Genomic DNA, 22,608 nt, shown 5'->3' on the forward strand with positions numbered 1-22,608 from the left:
AATCCTACAACTGCAGGTGATGCAAAACTTTGGCAGTATTTAGAATGAAGCCATATCTAGTGTTTTATTTATTTATTTTGTCCCATACAGCAGACCATTATAGGACGCACTGAAGAATAGGCAGTGCACTATCTTTTTATTTATTTTATTCAGATTTTCACCTACACAAATTAAATGCCTCAGAAATAAAGCAGAAAGGCACTGGGATATTTATTTTTATTTTAAGCTTGTTGAAATCAATGTAATTGTTTGAGATGTTGTCCTGTCGTACATCAGACATTTAAGAGTGTATTCAGTAAATCGAATACAGGTGTAATAACAAACTACAATAAACTTCCAGTAAATGCACGGTTTTACTCGAAATAGAAATATTGATAAAATCTGTACTAGTTTTGCAGCACACATATTTGCAGCTTAGTCAGCATGTGCAATCTGTAGATGAAGAACATTTGCATCATCTATGTCAGACAAAAAATAACTGAGAAACTGTGGTGGAAAACTGAGCCAGTGCAAGTACATGTATATTTGTTTTCCACCGAGTCAAACTTGCTGGGTGATTTTGCTCTTTGCTTCCTGGTTTGAGAAATCATGCGATACTGAGACCCTTCAACTCATCACAGCAGAAAAAAAAAAGCATTTCCCTGCCAATGTTTTGTCATCATAAAACAATTGTAGGTAGCACAAAGAGTACTTACTAACACAGGCAAATAAGAAACAATTGCAACCTTAAAGAACAGGTTAATTTTCCATGAATTCCCCAGGCGAACCAAGTATTCCTCAAGTTCACCAGACTGAAATACATTATGGTTATACAACTCATTAAATTGAAGTAACTATGAGGCTTTCAACAGCTTCTGTAGTGATTTAATATATGTATAATTTAATATATCTTTTTAAAATTAGAACATTTTTTGCATTAAATTGGTACTTGTGCAAATAGAGTATAGCTGAGCACACGACCTATAGTCGATCAGACCATCCTGCCCCCAAAGATGCGGTTGGTTCACACAGGGAGGTGTTTCACACTTCTGCAAACATTTACAAGACACACAAACCACAACACCTTTGAAGTCAGAATATAAGCAAGTGGCAGATATTTTAGGACAATATAAAAAGGAAAAAAAAAAAAAAAAAAAAAACACACACACACACAAAAAAAAAAAAAAAAAAAACCACCCTTAAGTTTACTTTAGTATTGCACTTTTGTTTGGTCCCATGGCTGTTGAGATTTCAAGCTTCTAAATGGAAACTGAAAAGTTGCTAGATGTTTTAGAAGCCTTCAGCATGGTTGCTGTCTCAGGCTGGACTGCTACATTGAAACCAACATTCAATATGTTTATTTTAACATATCAAAATGAGGACCTTCACCAGAACACGTACGCTTAAAATGAGAACTTCAGCTTACAGCAATCAGCTTACCTCGGGTTTTCTAGTTCCAATACAAGCTAAGACATCTGCTTATTAAACAAACTGAAATACAAAATGCATCTTAAGCTTGATAGGCAACTATTTTCCTTTTTGTTCGTATTACAGTTAAACATTTTGGGGGCTGTTTTGTAATATTTACATTCTTATGGATTGGTAGAGACTTAAGGTCTAGAATTAGATGGGTCAGAAAGAAAAAAAAGACCTAAGACAGAAAACGATCAGCATGTTCTCTGTCCCTGTCAAAGCAGGACCCAAGTTCTATTTGAATCTAAAAATACATGAAATTATACAGAACGCAACACGTAGTTAAGCAAGGGATTTTTATATATATATATATATATATATATATATATATATATATATATATATATATATATATAAATGTTTTTTTTTTTTTTTTTAATGAAATAAAGATGCTGGCCCTTTTGTGGGACTTAATATCACAACTGCAGAAGGGTTACTTTTATTCAAAAAGTTACTGTCTCCAGACATAAATACAAATCAGAAACAGTACAGTGGACGACAGGAAGTGGAGGACAACGGGATAAGGTAAATATATAAAACATTTTAAGCCGATTGAAAAACACAGCTTTAAAAAGAACTGCTCACACAAATAAAACACACCTTTAAAAATAGAAAAAAGAAAGAAAAAAGAAAACCAGCTTGCACTTAATTTATATATACTGTACAGTCCTTTCAGCAGTTCTGTTAATGCAGTGGTCTGAAACTAGGCAGTATTCTTAAAGCATAAGAGTCATTTTATTACGGAAAAATAATTACGTAAAACACAAAAACATATGCTGTATCGATAACGTTTCTACTCTGTTTTAATATAACACTAGTTCATTTCTATGGGTCTTGGCTACCACAGCTCCAAAATACATCCTTGAAACATAACTATTTATTTAGATACATGGAAGATTTCTGCAAGAGAAAGTTGGAGTTTTGTATTGCAAGCAAAGTAAGGCATGGAATGATTATAAAGAATATACCTCAATAAACAAGACATAATAAAAAATAAAAAAAGTACATTAGTACTATAAGTTAATGTTTACTTAAGCTGTGTCTAGCTGCCCAAGCGTTGCAGAATAAAAGTTCATTTCCAAATAGTAATTTTAAAGATTTTATGTTACAGACTTAAAGGTTTGTGAAAGGACATTTGAAATTAAAAACTTTAAAAGAATACGGAGAGCTTCATGAATCTGTTATCCAAACTAATTTACATATATAGCAAAAACAAAAACGGTATTGAAACCTGACAACTGTTTGCAAAGACAAAGATAAAACAATATAAAATACACATTTAAAAATCTTTTTTTTTTTTTTTTTTAAAGCATGAATACACATGCTTTTATTTTTAAATATTGTTTTTATTTTCTTATATTTCTGAAACCTTAGAATTTCAGGTTGGAATTTAAAAGTAAGAAAAACTAAACAAACTGCGCGATTATAAAATCAGCACCAATATATTATATATATATATATATATATATATATAACTTTATTTAAAATTTAGGATACCTATTCCCACACTCTAATAAGCTGTATAATTGTGTTTAGAGAATTATTTTCAGCAAACATACTATACCAAGCTCCTTTTATTAGAGACACAATACAGTGGCACTACTGGAAGGATTTGAACTTGCTTCCTTAATATTAGTCTCTCAAAAAAAAGGACAAGCAAACAGTTCTAATCTTTGGGTAAGCTAAATGGCTACTTGTACAAGCAGTCATCCTCATTAGTTTCCAGCACTGTTGTGATGGCACAGCAGTGCCAACAGGAATTTAGCTCTGGAGCTCATTATTCCGAATATGCCTATACATGATTAGCCTTTGGCACATCTTTTTTCATGTTTCAACAAAAAACGCATACTGAAATGTAGAGGTTCGACTACAGCCTTTTCATCACTCTCCTAAATCATTTCATCATTAAAAATACAAATTAAAAATGTGTTTCTGAATTAATGAAAACTTACTGCTACTGATTACAATCATTTATAAATGAACGCTTTACATGGGATTGCTTTCTCTTACACAGGGCTGTACACTAAACAAAGGCTTCTGTTTTATGTTCTTAAACTTGTCGTTCGTTTGTTCACAAAACTAACGCAACCCGATTCATAATCTGCCGAGTGACCCCTCTCATTTCAAACACACGTGCCATTCAACAAGCTCAATTATTATTTTTTTTTGTATAACCAATTTAAAATTTAGACTTGAAGCTTTTGTAAATTGTGAGCAACTGCATAACTAACTAGGGAAAGCTTACCCACCGATTATGAACTTAGTTTTAACAAATCACCTCAGCAGGCAAACATTGCCTCTAAACGCACTTCGTCCAAAGAGCATGTCCAATAAACATTCTCCAGAGGAGAAAAAAAAAAAAACAATCAGAACAGCATCAAGAGGGTTACTGTAATAGAACTGCTTCGATTTCTCAAACAAAAAAAAAAAAAAAAACTGCAGCAAATCTTCTTAGAACATTGAAACTCCAAGAACCTAAAAAAACAAAAAGAAAAAATCAGTTATAGTTTAAAATTCAGCAATGCTAGGACTATTTATTTTTACATATCCAATATCTACGTTACCACATTTGTTTTTTGTGTGTGTGCAATTTATTTATCAAATGTATATATAATATACATGCACATACAGATTATATATATATATATATATATATATATATATATATATATATATATATATATATATATATATACACACACACACCTCAGAAATATCTCACACACGAAAAAGGGGACAAGTAACAATGTTGAGAGCTGATAAGCAGAAAGATGATGTATTTTAAATAATTGCTTTTAGCAAGCAGGTAATTTAGAAGAGATTAGAAAACTGTTTGAATGCACATTCAAATCAGTCACCCGGAGGATCAAATAGAGCCCGAGAGCAAAGCACTTTTTACCAGACACGATATTCATGCATGGGTTTCTCTGAGTGTCTGCTGGACTGCCTGCAATGACTCTTCATCACTGCATTACTTACAGAATCCTCCATGATGGAAGCAGGGTCGAAGTAGTCAGGTTTCAGTTCTGTTCTCTCTCGTCTGTTTTTAGATGGCGGCTAAAAAAAAGAAAATGTTCAATCGGTGACACAAAAAAAAAAAAAAAATTACTTTCAAAAGCCTGGAAATCTTCAAATTAATCAAACATATGCGTCAGATATGTGGCAGTTTGAAGCAATATTGAAATTACATAGTAAAAAAAATAAATTCTGTTTGAAACCAATGTGGTAGTACTAGTGGAAAACTGAAAAGAGACTTGACCAGAATATTCACATATACTTTATTTGCACATTTTCTATGGTTTTTTTTGTTTGTTTTTTCACAAATGAATACAGCTCCATCATGTGGTAGAAGTGGATACTTCACACTGACTGACCACGACCTGTTACTTTCAGTAGAGGCACCTTGAACACACAGCCACTTTGTCTTAAGCAAAATTTCCAGGCCGTATGGCAAACAGTTCATTTTGGTTTTACAGTACGTCTGCCAGAAAACTGAATCTATAATATATTCTGAACTTTTAAAAGTAATTCTCACCAAATCAATGTCCATTGTGTCAAAATCCATGCCCTCATTGAGATCCTCCATGCGACCTTCAGAAGACATCATCACATCTTCTACTATTGGCTCTTCATCATCCTCCATTAGTCCTGTACCACGCCGGCTGAGAAAGGGACAGACAAAAAAAAAAAAGTCATGAGACCCCGGTACCACAGTTAACCAAGTCTGTATACCCATTCTTGGTCACACTTCTGAACTTGTGAATTGCACAAATACACCTATACAAAAGCAATCATTTTATGAAACTGTTGCAGGGACACCACATTTAGAAACACTTAACACTCCAGTGAGAAAATGGGTCAGTTTAAAGTAGGGGGTTTGATTGTACTTTTCTAACGCTTATCTTGGTTAAGGACACACACACACACACACTTACATTGCATGCTGCAGGTTTGTTCTCAATTTAGCATAATTCATGGCAGCTCTTTCTTGCTGCTGTCTTGCTTCTTCTTGCTGTCTCTGAGCCAACATCCAAGTAACCTGGGTACTGAAGGGAGAATTGTTCAGAATGAGTCTACAAAATCGACAATGTTTTTAAAAAAAAATTCTGAACTGCGCTAATAGATATATAGATCTATATGCATCACAGAACTTTAAAATGTGGGTAGGCAATGTAAGACTAACAGAGCATCATATTTACACTGGTAAATTACTTTATTTTCTCACAAAGGCAACAGCTAAAAACAAAATATGGATATGTTCTTTCCTGTAAACGATCACTTAAACAGAAATCCCTTACTTGTAGTCTATAGGAGTTTGAGGATGATGGTGCTGCTGCTGCTGCTGCTGCTGCTGCTGCTGCTGCTGCTCGGGTTGCATGGGGTAGACTCCCATGTAACTTTCTTCTGGCCGTAACCTCTTGGGTTCTCTCATCACCGTAGATGTAAGGTGCGGCGTCTGCATCATAACGGGGCTCTGCAGTGACTGTTCCCTATTCATCCACATCCCATCACTGCTACTGCTTTCCTCAGCTAGAAAACATCTCAGCATTAATGTCGGTGTATAAAATAAATTAAAAAAAACAGCACTTTCATATGGTCTTCAACTCAAAGGAGTCAAATAAAAATGAACAGTGATGTCATTATTATAAAATGGGTTTAATACAACAATATAAAACCGACATTCGAAGCTACTGCTATCTGATAGTTGACAGGCTAGACACCTGTGACGTTCTTTATTCATAAGAAGATTTTAAAATGCAGCTTACCTTCTGCCACTTTTCGCTTGGCAGTGGCTGGTTTTGTCTTTTTACTCCTCACAGAGCCTCGACTGCTTATTCCACTGATTACTGACATTGTATCGTCATCTCCCCCAACCTGTAACGAATTTCTGTAGGAAATCAGGGGAAGCCAACAATCCTCCCTGCGTAGCGCCATTTGAAATGTCATGAACTTCTCAAGGTAAACATGCCTGGAAAAACAAGAAGCATTCTCAACACCTGGAAAGACAGCTACAACACATAGGTTAAACATTTTTATACTTAGAATAAGTATTCTGTGGAAAGAAAGCACACACTATGATATAATACTGAACAGCAGCCACCTGACCAAACAAGTTTATTTGTACTTACACTGTCTTCTTGTCCTGCCGAAGCAGTTTGGAGGAAAATTCACTCAGGATATCTAAGAAGGCAAGATTAACAGGAGTGTGCCCTTCACCATGAGGGCTGGGCTCTTTGAAGGCAAATTCTATGCCGTCTCTGAAACACAGTAACATAAATAATTTTACTTTGATCACTGCAGTATTTGGTGGCGGGATTACATTGAACTGGAAATAAACATTTGTATGACAAGCAGTTATTCATTTTAACAGACAATCTCAAAATGAAAGCCAATTCATTGGTTTTTTTCAATGTAAATAGTTAACGTTTTTATTATTATAAAATACATTGATATGCAAGTAATGAAAATCAAAACAATCCATAAATAAACTTAAATTTGTATTGGGCCACACATTTCTAGAACATTTTACTTACAGTTTATATTAATAAGGAATTCAACACAAATGTGAGTTTAACCATGTTAAAATATAATGAATTCTCAGTGACTTACTTATGTAACATAGCAATCGCGTCCCTTGTTTTGACTTGATCAAGCCCAAACGTCAAGGAAAAACGTCGAGCAAGTTCCTTAATACCACAGAAGGCTGAAGATGATCGGTCAAAGTTAGAGCCAAGCTCTGAGAGCATCTCATTAAAAAGCTAAAGGGAATACAAAGAACAATGCACTGCTGTTACCTGTCAAAAGAAATATGGACTAAAGGAAATACATGCATTAAAAACGCAGGTGTAAAACCATTCAAGATTTTAATGGAGCAATGTCAGTCTTTTTTTGTATGACTTGGCAAATTGATAGCCATCAATAGAATCTCAATGACATAAACATTAGCGTAGATAATAAGCACACTAATACTTCCTCTATTTAAAAAGATACTTTGTACATATATCTCCTATACTTGCCACAGAATGTGTGCAATACATTTACAAGTTTAACAGCATTGTAGGCTTTTATAAAATATATATAGCTTTGCTTTGCAGTGTAACCATTCTCTTACCTGTTGCAAGCTCAGTATGAGGGTTTTTGCACATTGGATTTTGTCTATTTGTCTCGTCTTGCTCATAGTTTCTTTGATGATATCTCCATAGTCATTGTAATACTAGGGTTAAAGAAAAACATTGTATGAGTGCAAGACAGGTTACAAAAAAAAAATACACATACACACACACACACAAAGCATAGGCAACCAGGACTAATGATCCATAACTTACCCTCATATACTGTTTGAATATGTCTGCCCCGGTATTAATTTCCACCACATTATAAACTATTAGTTTACAATAAGCTGCAAGTAAGTTTCGTCTTTTGTGCAAAGCTTCGATTTTACCAGCTTCGTCATCTTGCTGACCATCTGGTTAAAAAAATAAAAACAAATAAAAAGTTCAAAAATTACGAATAAAACTTATTAAACTTCACCTGAAATGAAAACCTTTTTTTTTTTTTCTTGTCACCATGTAAAATACCCTCCCTCTGGTGGCCAATAACAGTAATTGCATTAATACTAGCTTAACTATTCTGAACTATTGTGTGCTTGCCTAAATTACCTTCTCTCAAGAGCAACTTCATTGTTCTAACTTTATTCCAAGTCATTGAATCTTATTGCGATTGTTGTGAGTGAGAAGCCCTGGATTACTGCTGTTATAGCATGAATGAAAAACACTTCTCTATTCTGAACATGCAAGGGCATGCTGGTCTTACCTGTACTATTACTGTCATCATCCTGATCAATAAAAACATGATCCAGAATAAAGTTAAGTAGGTCAGACTGCAAAGAGGAATCTGGATTGTAAACCAAGGGCTCCATGATTTCACGACCTCCTGATACAATCTGATGGCTAAATATCATCAGGACATCACAAAGGATAGTGAAGGCCTATGAAGCAAATGTGAAATGCTGTTAGGAGTGCTTTATAAAAACAAGTGCTTATCAATGTAAAAACCACAAGTCACCTTCATTTAAAAAAATAAATATCATATAAACCATAATTTCCATTAATATACTGCCACTGAGTTTTTTTTTTTTTTTTTTTTTTTAAATGGCAAGTTTAACAACAAATGTTTAAGATTGTTATATATCAGTATGAAAGCGTATTGTTTTGGATCCATGGACCTCATTGCTTTTGGATAGTGTTCGTGTCACTGACCTGTTCTTTGACTGTTGTATTAACATTGGTCAGGTAGTGCTGGCAGATCTGACAGAAAGCCCTCATCTGTTTCCTCAATTTCACCATATCATCCTGTAGGAACAGAAATGAGAAAAAGGCCATATTCAATTACAGTACACATACACGTATTTAGCTGCCGCAAAATGGCACATATAACGGCACTGTAAAACCTGTCTTACTTATATTTTGTTTTATACTTAAAACATTAAATAATGGTGATGGAAGTGTCAGAGGATACAAGTGCACTACATAAAAAAATAAAATCAACAAATTCATTTATTATTTTTGCCTTAAACATGGAGAACATGTGTTTTCAGTTTATACTGCACAGGCAAACCTCATCTCAGCAGGATACCTGCATTTTTCTTCTGGCCATTCACTTAAGGATTTAATAATGTTGCTCTTAAACCCCCTATGTAGGATTAAATATTAGTTGCCCGACCTTTGTCGAACTGCCTTCTGAAATCTTGGCTAGATTCCACAGGATCACATAGTGGGTACATTGCAGTGCATGAATAACAATCTGGGGGAAAAAAACAACAGGCAATGAGGCACCATCATACAGAGCAATGTCCTTGTTAAAATAAAACCACTGTTAAAATCTGAAGTACACACCTGTTCTGGCATATCCCCATTTTCAATGCCCGTTTTAAGTAACTTGTAGTTGCTATTAAACAAATCCCACCGAGAGAGATCATGGGCACTGAAACGATAAATTAAACACACATAAAAATACATTCATTTAAAATTAAATCTGCCTGATGCCAAAAAGAATAAATTGAATTGGTTATGGGTCACATTTAAAGTATATACAATTATACAATTCCGAAAGTGTGAATGAACACCCCCCCCCAAAATCTTTCCCTACTGTTGTAATTTGTTTTACTTATTCAATATATTTCTGTTCATACCACCCTCCTGAGAGAATTAATCACAAACAAAAAGGGAAGATTAGAACTACGAAGAGTCATCTAAGAGTCAGCTAACACACTAGCTACTACTGTAGTGTCATTTTTAAAAGTATCCTTCACTCACTTATGAAAGGCTGTGATCCTCTTCAGTGTAGATAAGACCTGATAAGCATCGTCCTCATCAGGCTCTTCTCCCTGTAAAATTAAAACACATTTTTTTTTTTTTAGACCCTTGTTTCATCCTTTGTTAGAAGTATGTAAAAACCCCTCACACTGGCATGCTCTCCCCAGGTTGGAACCTGGTATTGTGCAGGTCAGCTATGCAATTTCACTGCTTTTGATAAAGCAGGGTAGACCTGGATGACAGAAGCAAATACATAACGCGTGTATCAATGCCCCAGAAGCAGCTTGTTACGGACGCTTCCATCCAAGCTTCTCTGGATTGAACTGTCGGCCTTGTGACCTGGGTAGACAGAACCCGGGTCAGGACACGGGTAGGAGTGCCAGTGCGAAAAGGGGCTTAAGATGGCAAGCCATTACTAAGGTTTTTAAATATAAAATTAAACGTTTGCAATACATACCTCCTGCAAGAAGTCCTCTAGTAGTTGGTTAAACTTATCTACAAGCTCATCCAACATCTGGCTCCTGGCAATGTCCACCCTGTTAAATATTGTGAACTCTTCATTGCAGAGGGCATGGCAGGTCTTAGAGCAGGCCTCTAAAACATCAGTATCTGTGTGCTTCGCAACAATTTCCCTTATTTGCCGTAACAAAGAATCCAAGTGCTACAAATTCAGATAAAAATAAATAAAATAAATAAATAGTTAATGCTAATTTAAAACAATATAGCCAAATACTTTTGTATGGGATTCACTTTTTTCTCCAACATTCAAACTGTAAATGCTGCTAAAACGACAAAATGTTGTAATGCAAAAATGGTCAGTTTCAGAAATTTGCACAGCATTTGAGAATATCCAGCACATGGTGATATTTAAATTAAAAGAGAAAACATACACTCATACCTTTTCTAACCGGCCTGTTGTGTAGATTTCCAAGTCAAAGTACTGTGGCAGTTGTAACAAGTTGGTTACCTTTTCTGCATCTACAGAATACTAAAAAAGTACAATTGAGAGTTATAAAGTACAAGTAAAGGTTAAGTATTATAAAGAATTTTGAGCATTTAAGGATCGCTAGTAAAAACTTTAATATGGGTTTGTGCAATGATTAAAAGAGAGATGTGTAAAAGAGCACCAACTGTACTTGTTTAATTCAAAAAAGAAACTGCTTAGCCATTTTAAGACTTGCAAATGATGAGTACAACATGGACACTAATGTATAAATTCTAACTAAGTATCTCAAAACAGCAATTGGACTGCATAATCCTCAAGCTTAAAATTGAACATACAAAACAACTTAATTACATTTTATATTTCTTTGTGGAAAAAGCATTTTGTATAGTTTATTCCTGCTCTCTACATGTCAAGGAGGGAATGAGAGTGCAAGAGAATATGGGGGGGGGGGGGGGGGTTGTCAAGGTAACTGATTAAGAACAAAAATACAAAAGCACAGCTATAACTGAGGGAATAAAATGTATTTGCTTATGGCCCTAGTTTCAGTCTGACCTGAAGTTTTTACTGACACATTCAGCCATGAAGAAACTGTTCCCTCAATAGAATATCGTATATAGATATATATATATATATATATATATATATATATATATATATATATATATATATATATATATATATATATATTTTTTCTATTCACTTGCATTTGGGATGAAACCTCTTTAAATGATAATATGAATTATTTTTTTATTTTTTTATTTTTTTTAACTGCTGCATTTAATCCATATATCGCTTAAACACAGGAAATACCTTGGATAATAACTGAGGCAATGACACTGCAAAGAGCTCTGTTATTCTCGTGCGATCATCAAGCTGGGATTTCTTCTCTTTCGCCGTGAGCACCTACAAGTTTTATAGACTGTTAAATTCCAACATATATTTGCAGATTAATTTGAACAGTTAAATTCAAGGATTGATATACAAACAGAAAAAAGAAAAAGAAAAAACAGATGTCATCTAATTCAAGATAGCCAAATGAAAACAGGCATCTTCCTTATTTCCCTTTAACAAGTGACAGGATCTTAAATGGAGAATAACTCATAAAAAAAAAAAGGTTTAAATAATGTTTTACAAAAATAACAAAGCAAACAAACGCCAAAATGCATTTGTTAAAATACTAAAATGGCACAAGATGGTAACTACTTCTGCTTACCCTTTTCCCAGTTCCTCTACCGACAGGGGGGTGGCACTCCGATGCCTGTCGTATAGTGCACAGCATTATTTCAATCAGTGCTGTCTCTTGCCTGTCCGTCAGTGCTAAAGAAAAATACAGTAAAAATCAAGTTACTTTGGGAGGCACGCACCGAGGAAGTCAAATCTTTACTAGTATAGAAAGATCTAGCACTCTATAATGTTTTAAAACACTGTATACTCAACTGGTAATTATGGTCCCATGCAAAAAAGGGAAACATACTTTAATTATATGAACTTCAAAGCTTTCCAATATAGGAGTCAAAAGCTAAAGTCCCCCGCTAACTGCAAATGAAATTCACTAGACATGTTAATTCAAAATTAACGTTCTGCAGTAGGGAAGAAAAAAATAGAAATCTATGGTTCACATAGATTCAAAATAGATGAATGACTAAAATGGTTTTGGCTGCAATTTGATTTCATAATACGCCATTTAAGTTAGTTAACTGAAATCAAGATTGTACAAACACCAAAAAAAAAAGTAAATCTTAATTGGATTTATGTTGTCATGAAGTTGGGCGTTGCTTCAATGCCTCAAGAATATATCCTCCACTAGCACCAACTTAGCAGTGTGACAGCAGATGGTTTGGGGTGAAATGTGCTGTCATTCCTTAGCAAGTGCAGCAGTGGTTTGTTTAAAAAGAATTCTGAGCGAGTATGATAGCCAGTTACATGCACTCAGTCCCAGGACACTGGTTGACAACTTACTGCAGCATCAGAACAATCTGGGGAACAATCGGACCAGCAAAAGAACTCACAATGTCGTGAAGGATCCTACCTCTGATCTCTTGTCATGGTAAAATGTTTACAGTGAATTACATGCAAGTTTGTGTGATCAATGCCTATGACTGGCTAACATTAACATTACTTCAAATCAGTCATGTTTCGCGACACAGCAGTCCCCCCCTTGTTGCTCTTCAAACTAGACTGCACCAATGTGCACAAAACTTTAGTAGACAAAAATTGATTTTTTTTCTTCTTTTTCTATCCATGTTCCATTAAACACATGATAATCAATTGAATGATGTACATCTCCTCCTGCTACAAGTCCCAGTTTAAAACACACACACAAATAAAAATGAAGCGTAACATGAATATCCTTTGTGTTGATTTCAAATAAATGAACCCAGTTACCTTCCTCTCCTGGAAGTGGTTCTTCTAGCAGAAGGCTGATCATACACTCCCAATCCTTCAGCAGCTCTGAGGCACAGTCCCACATGCTGTCCACAAGGTAGGCAGCATGCTCATGCAGCTTTATACGGAGGAAATGAAATCAAAAAGTGATCAGCTAAATTTAATCAAATAAGGGAAATACAGTGATGCAAATTTAAATGCTTCAAAAATACTTTTCTACAGAAAGTATTAATATATTTTCCTAGCTTTAGGGCCCTTTGCACTACCCACCCAGATCATTTCTTGCAAGTTATCTTTATAATGAAACATTTCTAATGTTTCAAAGTACAACAATATTAAAACACAATCTTTGGTTCTGGACAGTGTCCTGTTCAAAGGAAATTTAAAACTAAAATGTCACCAGCCAAGCATTAGAGATGGATGGCAAACAATGAGGTATTGTAAAAAAAAAAAAAAAAGGATATATAAAAACACACTCTTACCTCACTTTCCAAAAAGAAAAATACCAAGGTCTTCACAAGGTTAGCATTGGGACTTTGTCGGCCCCTCCTTTTAGGCATCCCTTCTTCTTCAGGATCCCTGTGACTAAACAGTCTATGCAAAAAAAAAAAAAGAATAGCAGCAAGCTTCTTAGGAGCCACTGAAAAAGTGTGTATATTCAAAATGCTGTAAATTAATTTACATTCCATGTATTACAGCCTAAAATCTGTAAGTAGTCAGCATTACTCACTTTTTGTAAAGGAACTCTCCCGCTGCCACAGCTACTGGCCGATGAGCTGAGTAAACCAAGTGATAGACGTTTTCACAGTCCTCCGAGGTTAGAACTTCATCACTACTACTGTGAAAGAGAAGACACACTTTGAATACAACAGTACAATGTCATACAAATATAGCTGTAAAGCAAATCAAAACAATAACTTATAAAATTTACAGATATTAAAACTTGGTTATTACACTAGCAGTATATATTTTTTATACATATTTTTTGCTGTTTATATTTGAAACTTCAGGAACATGAATTTACTGCACATTGTATTGACAAAATATACTTACTGTAATACAAGGGTTAAAAGTTTTATTGCTTGTACTGCCACATCATACTCCTTATCCAGTGTCATTGAAACAATTCTATCCTGAAAAGTAGAATAAATACATTTCACTTTCCTTGTAACACGCAGCCTCATTAAAATACTAAAGTATACCAGTTTAACACCAATCTCTCAACAAGGATCATAAGAGCTTTATCAATGCCAAATAAATGTTTGAAGTACCTCCTCAGTTACTCTAAAGCAGCTTAATCTCTGAAGTACTGTAAACCATAACTTATGGGCATTACAATAGCCTTGTACATCGAAAAATGCACGAATAAATACTAACCTTGAAACGACTTGTGAACAGCTCAAGCTTGGCATTAAGCTCTCTGTTGTAATACAGACCCTGAAGCGCTGTCAGACATTTAAGTCTCACTTCACCTTGCTGAAACATGAAGTACAATTTATAAAGACAACAACAAAACACTTACAGCTTCTAATAATCTTCCATTCAAGAAACCCTGGTTAAGTGAAGCAGACTCGACGATTATAAAAAAAAGTCAATCTTCTATTTTTGCTGAATGCTTAGCACACAATGAACCGTGACATGACTGGCTTTCACTTGAGCAAAAGTGATAATGACTGAATGTAATCTAAATAGAAGCACTCAATGTTCGATTACAATTCTGTAAAGTAGGTGTGCAGAGCAAGAAACTGCACCCTCGCAATGCAAAGTACCGCCATGGACATTTCATGGAATTCTTACAAAATTAGTTCATCCCATAGCTCTCAAAAGGCTGATTTATAAACTATAAGGATCTCACACAGTAAAAATAATACATCTGGCTTCACTGATCTTGGGACTACTTAGTTACCTTAGGTAGTCCAAGATGCTGCTTATTTGGTTCTTTGAAACCTGTACTAAATCTGTATAACAGATTAGCCATTACTTATTTGATATAAGCAACTTTATAGGAATGACAAGTTACCTTATCATGCATGGTCCATCCCACGTACTTTAAATAGCTGTCATTGAGAAATGCATCACTGTACATCTTCATCCACACACCGATCTCTTCAATACAGATTGCACGGATTTCAGCTATAGCATCACTGAAAACAAACAAACAAATCATATTTTTCCATGTCTTAAAAAAAAAAAAAGGGTATTTAAGTCAACAAACTAAAATTCAAAATAGTACCTGCATTACACTAGAAAACTAAGGCTTAAAACATGTTTTCAATACAAGTTACATTTAAAAAAAAAAAAAAAACGTTAGGCTTTATATTGGGCATGATTTATTTAATTTAATTAATCCACTATTTCTGGGGGGGGGGGGGGGGGGATAAATAATAAAAAATTATACAACCATCAACATTAATAGTGACATGACATGATAGTTCAATATATTAGGCTACACTTTATTTTCAATGCAAGTACACATCCTTTGGCTATGCAGTTCTGTAAATACACCTACCGGTATCTGTGAACAAAAACACCTTTGAATATCGCATTCATCATATTCTCAATTTCATCTTGATTTTCTTGAAGCTGGGAGGAGGAGAAATAAAACATGTTTAAAAATATAAAAATGAAGAACAGGTTTCCAATACATGACTGCTTTACCAACAGAGACCTTTCAACATGCAGTGCGTAGATTCCACACCTACATGTGCAGTCATGTCAGCCCAGAATCACACAACTTGGTCAATTTGGACAATTTGGTTCTTTACTGGTTTCACGTTTTTCTGCATGCAGCGTATCTGTGTTGGTGTTTAGCATGCTTCATGTCATGCAGACTGAACATGAAGTTCAGTAAGCGAAAACAATTAGGCCAAGGGGTTTATCTGATCAACCTATACTCTGCCGGGATGAGACACAGCTGGATTTGTTTTGATTGAGCATTTTACAGCAAATCGAGAATTGCCCTGGATTGCATCAACCACCTATCTGTGGTTATCTTTGGATTATCAATAAATACTGTAGTTGATGCAATCTGATGCAGATCGTGCAAAAAAGGACATGCTGGAGGTTGCCATTTAACATTACTTTAACTGCCACCACTAAGTGAACTATGGAACCACTGTTAAGTATTAGATAAATGGCAGTCAATTAAATAAACCCACTTTACAAATTTCGTCATTTTAGAAATAAAATGAAAAACACCCAGATGGTGGCCTAGCAGGTAATGAAATTATATAATCCCCTGATAATAAACACTGCTAGCTAAACAGAACACTAGTACTGCGATGGGCATGTTAGTATTAGACATTCTAGTATTTTGGCATCATAGCCCTAGTTACAATTATTAGGTTCATCAACTACGAAAGGGGAGGTGGATACAATGTGTTAATTGTCAAGTTTATATAAACAGATCCATAAGTGTTTAAGTCAAAGAATGAACTGTTAACGAAAAAAAACCTTTGTTTTTGTTTTAGTTATGAAAATTGAACCATTAAATTTTAAAACTCAAATGACTTACAAATATCAGTGGTTACTTTAACCAGAATTAATTCAGACCGAAATGTCCTTATACATATGAAAGGCATGACGTCACTGATTTTGATTAATTTATTTTTTAAACAATACAGTCCTTGTGCTAATCTACAGTAAACTACATGACACAGGACTCTAATAAAATAAATTCTAAAAACAAGTGTAAACAATTCTAACCATTTCTTCAGTGCTTGTTGTTGCACTACATTGCTACATACAGTATCTTCAACAGATTTTGTTTTTGTTTCAGGAGGTGGCTGCAAGTCCAGGGTACATTCACATGGTGAATTTAGGGAGACAACCATTTCGACAATCATTGATAGGAGTAGCCATAAAAACAACTAATGAATAAGGTTGAGGCGATACATCGATGTTTCAATGCATTGTATCGTTTGACAACTACCGATAGTCAAGCCAGTGCATCGTTTGTGTAAAGAGTTTTAACAAAAGGAAAACTTATTTTTTTATTAAATTTAGAATCGGCAATTATTTTTGGCATTAAGCGCAGAGCTTCTCTGCTCCCTTCAGGTCTGACTCTGAATCTGCATGCAATTGAGCTCACCTTCTCCCCCCTGCCCCGTCCCCTGTGAACGCTTACTGATGGGATCGGATCTGTGCAGTTATTTGTGCTCTTTCCAAATCAAAGCCTTAATTCTCAGGCGCTTCCACTGAAATTTGTCATGTTTTAGATGATCCCCACGTAAACGACAGTGTTTGCTGGTTTGCCCTCTGTTCTGACAGCTAAAACCCTGTTCTTCTGGTACACTACATGGGACCTCCATGGAATTTTGTTTTTTATTTTTAAAGGATGCAGGGAGCAGTGGAACCATTTTTACATGTTGCATTGCATAAAACTACTTCGTAATATAAACAAAATTATTGGATAGGGATTAAAAAGGGAAATGTCTTTTACATCTGTGTTTTAGAAATGCACTGCTGTTATTGTTTTGCTTTTTATTAAAATGTCCTGCGTAGCTTGTCTTGATTGGTTGTTACTCTAATATATCCTTTAGATGTACCAAACAACCTCAAAGTAAACAGGTATCTTGACTTAAATGCTAACAAATGTTTCCCCAAGAGTGAAAGATCTTACCTCCTTGCGTTTCTGTAACAAGAGCTCTAGCTTATCATTGGCTCTCTTGCCAATCATTTTGTTTCTCTCAGTCTCATATTGCCTTTGCGTGTTGTCCATATTAATGCTGAGATTCAGTGCAACATTTACCAAAGCAGTCATCAGCTTCATTGCTGTAAATAAAATAGATATCAAAGTTACAGCCCACAGCATATGTACAGAATAAGCTGAATGACTTATTCCATTCAGTCAGGCTTGAAGAGAAGCAGCAAATACACATCCATATACTGCAAGACCAAACACACACTGCATTGCTGAACCTCAAAAGACAAAATACAGTAAACTTAATTTAAAATGCACACTTGTTACTAGTTTTTCCAAATACCTTTACTATTGTATGTTGATTACAGTTTAAATGTATCATGCTCTAAATTGTTCTCCAGTTAATATTAGTGAAACTGTGTTTATTACCTGCCAATGTGCTGGTGTGCCTGAAAGCTCTGACCTGGGAGTCAGACAGTCCAGTGAGAAGTGAGATCACGGTGTCCATCATGTACTCATCATATATGATACTGTACTGACACTGTCGAACTAGAACCCCGATGAACTCACAGAAACTTGACTTGAACTTCTTCCACTGGGGCCCAGCGATTGTAAGTGGGTAGTCACCACTGTCCTATTGTAGGAAAAAGATTGAAAATCAGCACAGAGAAAAAACAACTTCATAGTAGTTTAACATGGTCAATAGGGTTGGACATTTTCAGTTATCGGTTATTGGCTAAAACTATAACTTGGCAGCAGTGGTGCTTATTCCTTTCTAGGACTCAAAAAAACAAATACCTACATTACTTATAGTTAAATACATCACTGAAGATAAAAGTATTAATAATATGAGGACTCCTCCAATGCTAGATTACTAGCAGTTAACTAAACCTTACCTCATCAAACTCTTCTGTCATCTTCCTAATTATTTCTGAATTCTGCATATGTCTAAACATCTCCGCCGATACAACACCTGCAACAAAGAATAACGATTAACCTGTTTTTGCCTAAATACTTGTTTAATCCCAGAGGTTACAAAACAATAATGTTATCAGTCATAGAACACTGGCTTAAGAAAAATAATACCAAAAAGAAACAAAAAAAATAGGTAGATACGAATGAGTTACTTAATATTTCTGGCAAACGCAAGATAATAAATTGAACACAAATATAATTTTACCAAAATAATGGTTTAACCTTACCTTTACAGCCTGAACACTGGATGAAAAAGTTGATGAGGTCAAGAAGTGCCATGTCCCGGTCGTGTTTGTAGGACTCTATCCAATCATCCACGACAGACTGTAAAAATAAAAAGGTCACCATCTTCAATAATATAATATTTTTTTACACCACTTTTTTATAATAACATTTACACCACGACATTTAATTTAGGCCAGTGCTATTTTACAATGAACAGCAGAAACGTTGCTTTAATTTATACAAGTTAAATCTCTTGACTTCAGCAGCATGGAAGAACAGGATTGCAGCATCTGGAGTTTTCTGCTGCCTGGGCAGGAAGCAAACACACAAACCCTACTTAATACCCTTCATTGCTATAGTGGTGTTAATGGACACTAGCAATAACTATCTATCAAATTTGCCATGCCTTACTTTAAAAAGGTACCACATTTCCCATCTCCTGATCTCTTTGCGACTAATACCAACCTGCATGGCGCTCTTTCCCATTTTCACCACCTCAAACAGCATCATGTTTTCCATCCCATTTTCCTGGTGGTGTCCATTCATCCGATTGAGGCCTCCACCTTTCCCCTTCTCTCCTGGGACTTTCTTACCCTTTTTAATAGTCTGAATTGAGGGGGAAAAAAAGTTTACACATTGACATACTCAATGTCATTAAACTGGGCTTTTTTTTTTTTTTTTTTTTTTTATCTACAAATCGGTGTTGTATAAATACAGCTAAAGCTGCACCCAACTGGATACTACTGAAACTGCACTGACTGAGCCAATATCGCAGTGGTATGTTACTTACTTTTCCTTTGCTTGGTTTTTGATTCCTTCCATCTGGATCTTCAAAGTCAGTATCAGATGAGAAGTGTGGATCAGTTTCCCTGCAATTAAAAACCATTAGTGCTTTATATGTGCAATTGCGACTAATAAGATATAAAAAAAAAAAAGTAGTATTGGGAAAAGTAAAGAATAAAGAATTAGCTGACTTACTGAGAAAAATTAAACTCTGTGTGTAATTCTGGTGCTGCTATCATTTCTTTAACATCTTCTGTACCACTGCAAATTAGAAAGGACTTCCACTCTCTTCATAAACAGGTCTGGACCAATATCTCAAAGACTCGCTTTTTGTCCCCCTTCCTAGAAACGATATCCTAAGGTAGAGAAAAGAAAATACATTGGCATTCATGCGTTAACTTCAAACAAGCAAAACATTTTAATAATCTGTTTCTTCAAATGCATTTTTAGAATGCATGAACTGGTCAAGCAGGACATCCAGATACCAGCTAGTTTAACTAAAAAAAATTGTAGATATTTTTTTTAATTGGGTGTTTTGTTCCATTGCATTGTGGAAATCAAGTCTCAGGCAATTTGATGGAAAAAAAAATCTAGGTTTTTATAAATGGAAGTTCTTGAGAGTCACAAAAAAATTACAATTTTACACAATTACAAAACAAGGTTAAAAAGCTAACCTAATGTTTAACATTATTAATGTTAGTAAAACTGTACCAGGTTGCAAGAGACAAAGTGTGTTATACTTTGTAAGTCTGTTTACATGCATTGCATTTACTAACCACTAGGGGAGCAACATTGTACTCCTTTTGGTCTCCAGTACTCCTTGTCAATGACACTTGAGCATTACTACTGTTTAGCTTCTCCACTTAACAAATGGCAAGCAATAACAAATCAAAGGAAAATTAGTGGTCTTCATCCATGAAAATTAACGCATTGGACAGTAGCACCTAGTCCCATTTGTGTTGTCTGCTGTAACAGTTAAATGAATCTTTTGCCATTGCAAGCAGCATGTTTTATCCATATTGTGAATAACACTAAAGATTTAGAACATGCAGTCTCTTTTTTCTCAATTACTATACTGGATTTTTGACCATTCCATGAAAATGTAATGCTGGAGAAGTCATCAATATGAAACTACTGATGACAAGTACAATAATTGTGTTACAGCAGGGCAGCCCCATCACCACAAAAGTCTTGGGTTTGCATTACAGTAGTCTGACACGAATGACTAATGAATTGTATGCATCCTTTGAGTGGAAGTTTAAGCATAATTTACCACTACTTAATAAATTAGGTAGGAATGCATTTTATTTATTTACTTGAAATCAAAACACCAACTCTTCATAAAAGCAAAACATACAAAGTATCACAGCATATCACAAATAACAGCTATGGCTTTTCCTGCAAAGGACGTGTTGTTCTTTTGATAAGCACTAGGGGTAGATAATGCTCTTTTGTAAGCGACTGCTACTTTATGCCTTCACAACTAAAAGTTGCTACAATGGCTACTTACTTGATCATGTTTTGACACTTGATGTTGAAAAAGAAGTGACATAGTAAAATATGATGAAATTAGTCTAATTAAAAATAAACGCAACAAAATATAACTATATAACTTTAGTAAATATCTAAAAACTGACGAGTACTAAAAACATTTTTATGAAATCAGATGTAACAGTTTTAATATGAAAGACAGTGATTGTGTAAAGCTTGAGCAATAAAAACCAAATTGTATTGTTACAGTACTACTACTTTAAAGATCAGCCCGAAATTAACTATGATCTCATGGTTAATTCAATTTTATTTGAACAAAAAAAATTTAAAAACACAAAAACAAAGTACAGAGGAAAGCATGTACTCAGAACACTAGGCTTAAAGCAGTGTTTTCATAACATTTTGTTTTTAAATGCATCACTTTCAAACCCAAGTGTTGTAAATGAATCATCATGTTGCACAACCTGTTAGATCCTATCATTCCACTTGGTAGACAGTAAACAGGGTCATTAGGCAGTCTCTAACCTTTATGTTACACATCTCTCATGACAGTGTGCAAAGGGCACCAGCTGTTTGTGACAAATTGACTGAATAAGGCAGCGTCTCTGCCCATTGTATTATAAAACAGTTAAGGGGAGCATTAAACCCTGCCTTGTCATGTCAGCTCTGTTCCTGTTTTAGAAGCACTTTCCAGTCTCCTGAACATAATCTGCAACCCATGCAGTTAACCAAGGGTTAGAAATCTTCAACCAACATGAGCCCATAAGCAGTTAATATTGCATAGTATTTGATTACATAGCTGACCTACAACATCACAATGATCATTGGCAGTCAAGAATATACACCAGTACTTCATTTAAATAAACTAGAGGTCCTATCCAAGCACTCTGTTTAGTTTTTCATATACATTACTGAACTAAAATTAAATTCTCACAGGTTGTTAATTTAAAAGGTTGGAAGACACACTACCACTTTATTAATTAAGTAATTGACTTAACTGGAAATGTACCCAATTACAAATTCAGATTGTTTGTTTAGCTGGAAACTTTGTCCTTTAAATAAAATACAAACACAAAACAAGATGAATACATTTTGGGATACAAGGTTTAGCTTTGTGATCTTATTTCCAGGAGAACTTGAACATTCTGATAGTGGATTATCAAGGTAACTCTTGGCTTATCCTGAAACTGGCTGCAATCAATTAATGTAAAATCACAAACATGTGTCAACATTGTGTTTCAATTAAAACCCTGAAAAATCTAACTTCTGTAACTGTACAACACTGACTTATCGGCTCAGATGACTTGCTACCATTTGTCAAACAGATCTCGATAACCCTCATGCACTAAAAATAAGGCTTTCTGCTTCTGGCCAGAGCATTTTTGGTAAACTGC

General features: G+C 34.9%; 1 protein-coding gene across 2 annotated transcripts in view; it reads right to left on the reverse strand.

Annotated features, from left to right (window-relative positions):
* Window positions 1-1,875: 1,875 nt before the first annotated feature.
* Window positions 1,876-22,608, reverse strand: part of LOC121295442 (cohesin subunit SA-2-like) — a 32,719-nt gene continuing 11,986 nt past the window's right edge. For both annotated transcript variants that reach the window (XM_041220051.1, XM_041220052.1), the window contains exons 2-34: window positions 19,919-20,079; window positions 19,731-19,809; window positions 19,406-19,546; window positions 18,943-19,039; window positions 18,637-18,713; window positions 18,170-18,374; window positions 17,720-17,871; window positions 15,608-15,681; window positions 15,119-15,242; window positions 14,476-14,574; window positions 14,152-14,231; window positions 13,829-13,936; window positions 13,581-13,692; window positions 13,099-13,216; window positions 11,927-12,030; window positions 11,524-11,616; window positions 10,666-10,755; window positions 10,225-10,428; window positions 9,768-9,838; window positions 9,348-9,435; window positions 9,175-9,255; window positions 8,712-8,804; window positions 8,266-8,440; window positions 7,779-7,918; window positions 7,565-7,666; window positions 7,063-7,211; window positions 6,582-6,710; window positions 6,219-6,421; window positions 5,751-5,982; window positions 5,388-5,498; window positions 4,988-5,114; window positions 4,432-4,509; window positions 1,876-3,927 (exon numbers count right to left, since the gene is read on the reverse strand). In XM_041220051.1, the coding sequence (XP_041075985.1) occupies window positions 3,904-3,927; window positions 4,432-4,509; window positions 4,988-5,114; window positions 5,388-5,498; window positions 5,751-5,982; window positions 6,219-6,421; window positions 6,582-6,710; window positions 7,063-7,211; window positions 7,565-7,666; window positions 7,779-7,918; window positions 8,266-8,440; window positions 8,712-8,804; window positions 9,175-9,255; window positions 9,348-9,435; window positions 9,768-9,838; window positions 10,225-10,428; window positions 10,666-10,755; window positions 11,524-11,616; window positions 11,927-12,030; window positions 13,099-13,216; window positions 13,581-13,692; window positions 13,829-13,936; window positions 14,152-14,231; window positions 14,476-14,574; window positions 15,119-15,242; window positions 15,608-15,681; window positions 17,720-17,871; window positions 18,170-18,374; window positions 18,637-18,713; window positions 18,943-19,039; window positions 19,406-19,546; window positions 19,731-19,809; window positions 19,919-19,962 (3,804 nt within the window). In that variant the 5' untranslated portion in view covers window positions 19,963-20,079 and the 3' untranslated portion in view covers window positions 1,876-3,903. The remainder of the gene's footprint in view (window positions 3,928-4,431; window positions 4,510-4,987; window positions 5,115-5,387; window positions 5,499-5,750; window positions 5,983-6,218; window positions 6,422-6,581; window positions 6,711-7,062; window positions 7,212-7,564; window positions 7,667-7,778; window positions 7,919-8,265; window positions 8,441-8,711; window positions 8,805-9,174; window positions 9,256-9,347; window positions 9,436-9,767; window positions 9,839-10,224; window positions 10,429-10,665; window positions 10,756-11,523; window positions 11,617-11,926; window positions 12,031-13,098; window positions 13,217-13,580; window positions 13,693-13,828; window positions 13,937-14,151; window positions 14,232-14,475; window positions 14,575-15,118; window positions 15,243-15,607; window positions 15,682-17,719; window positions 17,872-18,169; window positions 18,375-18,636; window positions 18,714-18,942; window positions 19,040-19,405; window positions 19,547-19,730; window positions 19,810-19,918; window positions 20,080-22,608) is intronic.

This window comes from Polyodon spathula, chromosome 20, assembly GCF_017654505.1.
Source record: "Polyodon spathula isolate WHYD16114869_AA chromosome 20, ASM1765450v1, whole genome shotgun sequence".
Lineage (NCBI taxonomy): Eukaryota > Metazoa > Chordata > Actinopteri > Acipenseriformes > Polyodontidae > Polyodon > Polyodon spathula.